Source organism: Diadema antillarum, unplaced genomic scaffold (assembly GCF_040938485.1).
Source record: "Diadema antillarum isolate AM-2024a unplaced genomic scaffold, OU_Dant_1.0 scf00000196, whole genome shotgun sequence".
Lineage (NCBI taxonomy): Eukaryota > Metazoa > Echinodermata > Echinoidea > Diadematoida > Diadematidae > Diadema > Diadema antillarum.
Window position 1 is genome coordinate 1,255,509 of NW_027271085.1, and position 5,016 is coordinate 1,260,524.

General features: G+C 41.3%; 1 protein-coding gene across 1 annotated transcript; it reads left to right on the top strand.

Moving 5' to 3' along the window:
- The first annotated feature begins 4,234 nt into the window (after nt 1-4,234).
- Nucleotides 4,235-4,675, top strand: LOC139723625 (uncharacterized). Its single transcript, XM_071634854.1, has one exon. The coding sequence runs from the start codon at nt 4,235-4,237 to the stop codon at nt 4,673-4,675; it is 441 nt and encodes a 146-aa protein (XP_071490955.1).
- The last annotated feature ends 341 nt before the right edge of the window (nt 4,676-5,016 follow it).

Consider the following 5,016-nt stretch of genomic DNA (forward strand, 5'->3'; position numbering starts at 1 on the left):
CTCTGTTAATCGTTCATTTTCCTGCTTGTTGGATTTGTTTGGCATACATATTCTTTTAAGGACAACTATCATCAGTACTTCTAAGTGGAACTTCCCAAGAGATCTGTTGGTTTTTTTTTTCGGAGCGTCAAAGCAAGAAACTTTGGGGAAAACCACCATTTTATTTCCCTGGATTTATATTCTCACGCAACTTTATTGATTAATCCATTGTTTTCGTCGGTATGTGCAGGGTGTGAGTGCCATGTGGTTACGGTGCACTCTTTTGTGTTGATGTCTTTTGTTACCTTGGAAGATCAGCGCAGACCCGTTCGTGCTACACGTAGGCATACATTAGCAATGAAAAGTACTATCTCTTTAAATGGTATTAACCCACGAATGTTAAATATCAGATGTTGGGTCCCACAGGGAGGTTTATTAGGTTCGCTTTTGGTGCTTGTTTCTATGATTTATGTAGATCATCGGATGCTCTTTCTGTCATTCCCCTAGCTGAAGTCTCTTTTTTTTTCGCACAATAATGCTCTTACTCTTGTGAATACAATAAACTCTGAATAAGAAAATGTTGCACAATGGATAAAGGCAAATAAATCTTCAAAAAAACAAACAATGTTTTTCTTTTTTAGCAACTCTATAGAGACACTACCTGTTGATTATGTTTTTGATGGGAACCCACTTGAAAATGTTTCCCATGTTAAATTTCTGGGAAAAAACTGTTGATAATAAGCATTCATGGAAATTTCATATTTATAGTATATACTATTTCACGAAACATTGGTATAATTAACAAAATTAATTTTCTCCCCCTTTGTCGTCCCTGTTTACATTATCTTTCATATTGCCATACTTAAATTATTTTTTTTTTTTTTTGCGTTTTGGAAATGCATATCAAACACTCTTAGGCCGTGATTATGCTTCCCTTTATCGGGCCAGAACCGGTGTTTTGAAACGTGATTAGTGCAAAACGCCGTTGCGTTCATGCTCACTTCGATAGAAACGCTGATTCAAAGCGCCGATCCAAAACCCTCAAAAAGGTGCGTTTACGAACGGCGTTTCTGACTAATCACGTTTGACGGGGAAGTATAAACGCAACAGCGTTTCTAAACGCGTTTAGAGTGACGTCATCTAAACGCCCTTCCGGTTCACGTGAAAAAGTGCGCGCCGCCCGGCCATCCAGCTACCCTGGCCTGTGCAGTTTTCCCATGTTCTGTGCATACGCATGTCTTTCCCAGCTGCTCTTCCAGGCCAGGCCACCGATCGCAGCGCGCGCCCCAATTTGACCTGCCTCTGCTGAGGTAAGCGAAGCAATCGCAAACGCTCTTTCCAAGGCTCGAAGAACGTGAGCATGAACAGTGCTCCCGTGAACGGCGTTTTGAATCAGCGTTTCCAAACGCTGATTCTGCCTTCGCAAATTGAGCATAAACACACCCTTAGATAAATATCTACTTCTTTTACAAAAGGAGTCACTTCGTATCATATGTCATACTGCATTTTTGTCTCATACGGATGTGTTATTTTTTTATATTCAAAATAATATTGCAAATGTAGAATTTGTATTTGTATTATTTATGACAATATATGTATAATTGTGATAAAAATAATTTTTCAAATATATTTGAAACAATGTTTTCAATAAATCAATCCGTTCACAATTATCCAACAAAGTAATCGAATAAGTTTCATTTGCCCTTTGAAAGAACTCTGTTGGCTCAGAACACCGTCAGCTACGATGGGCCAAGAACTCACTTCCGAACGATATATTAACAGCAAGAACTATAATACATTGAGAAATTATCTTTTTTTTTAATCTTATAACATACAACTGAATTAGGTTTGTTTCATTATTTCAATCAAGACATTATCTTTTATATAAACTCTTTCGCTATATGGGATATGTGGAAAGGCCTTGGACTGGTTCTGGAGCTACCTAACCAACAGGAAAAATCATCTAATGTTTTATAATTTCTTCTTTTTGCCGATGATTCGAATATCTTCTTTTCACATCGAAACCCAACAACCCTTATAGATGTAGTGAACAGAGAATTAAATCAGCCTTATGCGACTTCGTCATAAGCAACAATATTGTTGCTCTTGCAGTAACAGAAACGTGGCTCACCAACTCAGAGAAAGACGATCATGCACTTGCTGCCATTCGCAGGACACTGCCTCATTTTGACATCCTCCATATTCCCCGTCAAGGCTCGACTCGGGGTGCGGTTGGCCTTTTACTTCACACAGGCTTTACTCTACATGGGAATGAGTTGGCCAGATTTTCCTCTTTTGAGAACATTGATGTTACATTGTCCACCCTGTCGACGTGTCCGTTACGCCTAGTTGCTCTCTATAGGCCCCCGCAAGAAAAATGCACAGACAATGCCAGTATTCTTCCAAGAATTTGCGCAGCTGATACATTCCCTTTAACGTTAAAGTGCTGGTAGTTGGTGATTTCAAATTACATGTGGACAGCGGCGAGAACCAGCAGGCATCAACTTTTCTTAGTATGCTAAGTGCCACTGGTTTCACCAATCATGTGCAGTGTGCCACTCACAAAAGTGGCCATACCCTGGATCTTGTCATCTCTCGCACTGATGATAACCTTGTGTCGAACATATCCACTACTAGCTGTCTTCTATCAGATCACCATGCAGTCATATAATCATGTACAGACTGCCAAGCCGAAAGCGGTACGGAAGGTAATAGTCTCTAGGGCCCTCAAGAAAATCAACATTGACAATATCCGCAAGGACATTTCTTCAACCTCACTGATTTTGGATCCCTCTGACAACCTTGAATCCCTTACCTCTCAGTTCCACCAGGATCTTCGTGTGGTACTTAATCGTCATGTTCCATTAGCTGAGAGACATATTATTCTTAGACCCCATGCCCCCTGGTACACTGATGCTCTCCGAAGATCCAAGCAACTGCGTAGACGTCAAGAGAGGAAGATGGTAAAGACTTCACTACAGATTGATAGGGATATCTATGCTGCGCTGTGCAAGTCCCACAACGATGTACTAAAAGATACTAAAGGACTCAGACCAAAGACATATTTTTCAGGTAATTGATCACCTGACATCACCTGTGCCAACTGCAGTTCTTCCAGAACATGAATGTGCTACTGAACTGGAAAAAACTTTCGCTGATTTCTTCCAGAGAAAGATTGCAAGTCTGAATAGTCAACTTGAAAATAAGACTCGGGAGCGTTTGTCAGTGGACATCTCTATACCTGTTGCCCCTAAACTGGATAAGTTTGATCCGATCCCGGAAGAAGAGATAAAGCGCATTATCAAGTCTATGTCATCATAATGTGAACTTGATGCTCTATACTTCTGTCCTCAAGAAATGCCTGCCTGAACTCACTTATCCAATTACAACCATTGTGAACATGAGCCTTCTTTCAGGTGTTCTTCCGTCAGCGATGAAGGAGTCGATCATGGTCCCAAAGCTGAAGAAGTCCTGCATGCCTCGCCAGCAACTCTCGAGTTACAGACCGATTTCAAACATCAACTTCGTGTCCAAGATAGCGGAAAGAGCAGTCGTCACCCAGAGTCAAGATCATCTACACGTACTTCTACATGACCTTTATGCTGAGACACAGTCTGCCTATCCTCCGCATCACAGCGTTGAGACGGCCCTTGTACGTATACAGAATGACATCCTGGTATCACTTGATGAAAAGAAGGAAGCTGTCCTAGTTCATTTGAATTTTTCGTCAGCATTTGATACCATTGACCATTCCATTCTGATTCAGCGACTGTCCCAACGCTTTGGATTTTCTGGCATTGTCTTAGACTGGACACGCTCTTACCTGCAAGGACGCAGTCACATTGTCAAGCTCGGGAATGCTGTATCAAAACCTGCCCCTGACACCTGTGGAGTCGCGCAAGGCTCGGTTGTCGGACCATTCCTCTTCACCATGTATGTCGCACCTATCCAGGATATTATAAGAGCTCACAACCTCGAGTCCATGCTCTATGCCGATGACACCCAGGTATACAGCATCTTCAGTCCTTCTGACCGAGACTCTGTCATCGCTGGGATTAACGCTTGTCTCCGAGACATCCGAGCGTGGTGCACAGTGAATAAATTGACACTGAATGATAACAAGACAGAAGTGGTAAACTTCACCTCAAAGTTTCTTCGTTATCGTCCAGGCATCAGCATACAAGTAGGAGGGGACGTATAAAACTGCACAACAGATGTCCGTAACCTTGGCGCTATGCTTGATCAGCATCTAACCATGAAGGGTCATGTGAACAAATTATGCAGTTCAGCAATTACAGGGAGTCTCCGTAAAATTGGAAACATTCGGGACTACCTTGATCAGCGAACTACGGAAAGGCTGGTGCATGCGTTCGTGACGTCCAAGCTCGACTCCTGCAACACTCTGCTTTGGAACTTGCCGGAAACGGAGATCAAAAGACTGCAACGCGTGCAGAATATTGCTGTCAGGATAGTAATCAAGGCCCGCAAGCACCAGCACATCACACCTCTGCTTTCAAGTCTCTGGCTGCCAATTCACCTCCGCGTTCAGTTTAAGATTCTCCTCCTGGTCGTCAAGTCTCTAAATGGTAGCACCCCTTCGTACATTTCTGAACTCATCAAGGATTATGCCCCAACCAGAAACCTTCGGTCAACTCATCTAAACCTCCTCCAAACACCCATGTTTAATACCAAGTAATACGGACAGCGTGCTTTCAGCACCTTAGCACCAACACTCTGAAATTCTCTTCCTCCCCAAATCCGAGATGCATCAACTGTCAACAACTTCAAGAACTCACTAAAAACTTATATATTTTTGCACTGTTATACTTTGTAATTTCTTTAGATTAAGCTTTGTTTGTATGCTTTTTTTGTTTATGCATTATGTTATGAATGTAAAGCGCATAGAGACTTACATTTTACAGTATGCTTGTATTATGCGCTATATAAGATGTTATTATTATTATCATCATTATTATTATTATCATTATTATTGTTTTTATTATTATTATTATTATTATTATTATTATCATTATTATT

Bases quoted from the DNA above. Each gene is read 5' to 3' on its own strand.
- LOC139723625 (XM_071634854.1), top strand. From the start codon at position 4,235: ATGAAGGGTCATGTGAACAAATTATGCAGTTCAGCAATTACAGGGAGT.